The sequence below is a fragment of the Colobus angolensis genome, unplaced genomic scaffold, assembly GCF_000951035.1.
Source record: "Colobus angolensis palliatus isolate OR3802 unplaced genomic scaffold, Cang.pa_1.0 Scaffold42, whole genome shotgun sequence".
NCBI lineage: Eukaryota > Metazoa > Chordata > Mammalia > Primates > Cercopithecidae > Colobus > Colobus angolensis.
This window is the reverse complement of record NW_012117599.1, coordinates 962,716-963,401: the sequence shown is the minus strand read 5'-3', so window position 1 is coordinate 963,401 and position 686 is coordinate 962,716. Positions and strand designations below refer to the sequence as shown.

General features: G+C 42.9%; 1 protein-coding gene across 1 annotated transcript in view; it reads right to left on the bottom strand.

Moving 5' to 3' along the window:
* Window positions 1–686, bottom strand: part of NCAPH (non-SMC condensin I complex, subunit H) — a 31,748-nt gene that overhangs the window by 10,644 nt on the left and 20,418 nt on the right. The window contains exon 11 of the mRNA XM_011956515.1: window positions 304–426. Coding sequence (XP_011811905.1) covers window positions 304–426 — 123 coding nt within the window. The remainder of the gene's footprint in view (window positions 1–303; window positions 427–686) is intronic.

The window sequence follows — 686 nt, the reverse complement described above, 5'->3', positions numbered from 1 at the left end:
TAACTAAAAAATTGTTGAAACTTCACCAAAAAACTACACCCACTGCCCCCTAAATTTCAGCATGGAGGCTTCAGTTTCCAGCATTCTTGCCAGGTAAACTATTTCCGAGTGTTTACTGTGTATCCATCATACAAGCCTTTCCTTTTAGCTTTCTTTGCCTTATCTATCTGATTTCCTGGCAACACCCCTTGGCTAACACAACCCCTCCTCACACTCTCCCCTACCTCAAAGGCACTGCCTCACCGTCACACTATCAGCCACTTGAGACCTTGCGTGCTTAAAGGAACCAAGAAACGGGCTTACCCTGGTGCCTGGTTTGAGGTGAAGCTGGACCAGAGTGTCGACATCGTAGTGGAAATCTGTAGGAAGGGTGGTAGCTCTCCAACTCTGGTTCTCCAAAGTGGACTTGGTCAGAATAGTGGCAGCCTATAATTTTTATTTTTTAAAAGGTGTTTTAGGCATTTTAACAATGGGCAAAACATCTCACTTTTTTAAAGCAGTCTGGGAAGGGCTTGGGCAGCATGAGTCTACCATCACTGTCATAGCTCTATGTAAAAAGTGTTTTGCTAGCGTTATTCTTTTTATTCTCAATTGGATTCTTTCTGCCACTGAGTTTAGGACTATTTCTCAATAGTGCCTTTAGGGAACAAGGAAGAATGAAACCACCTCTTTGCTCTAAGAATTAA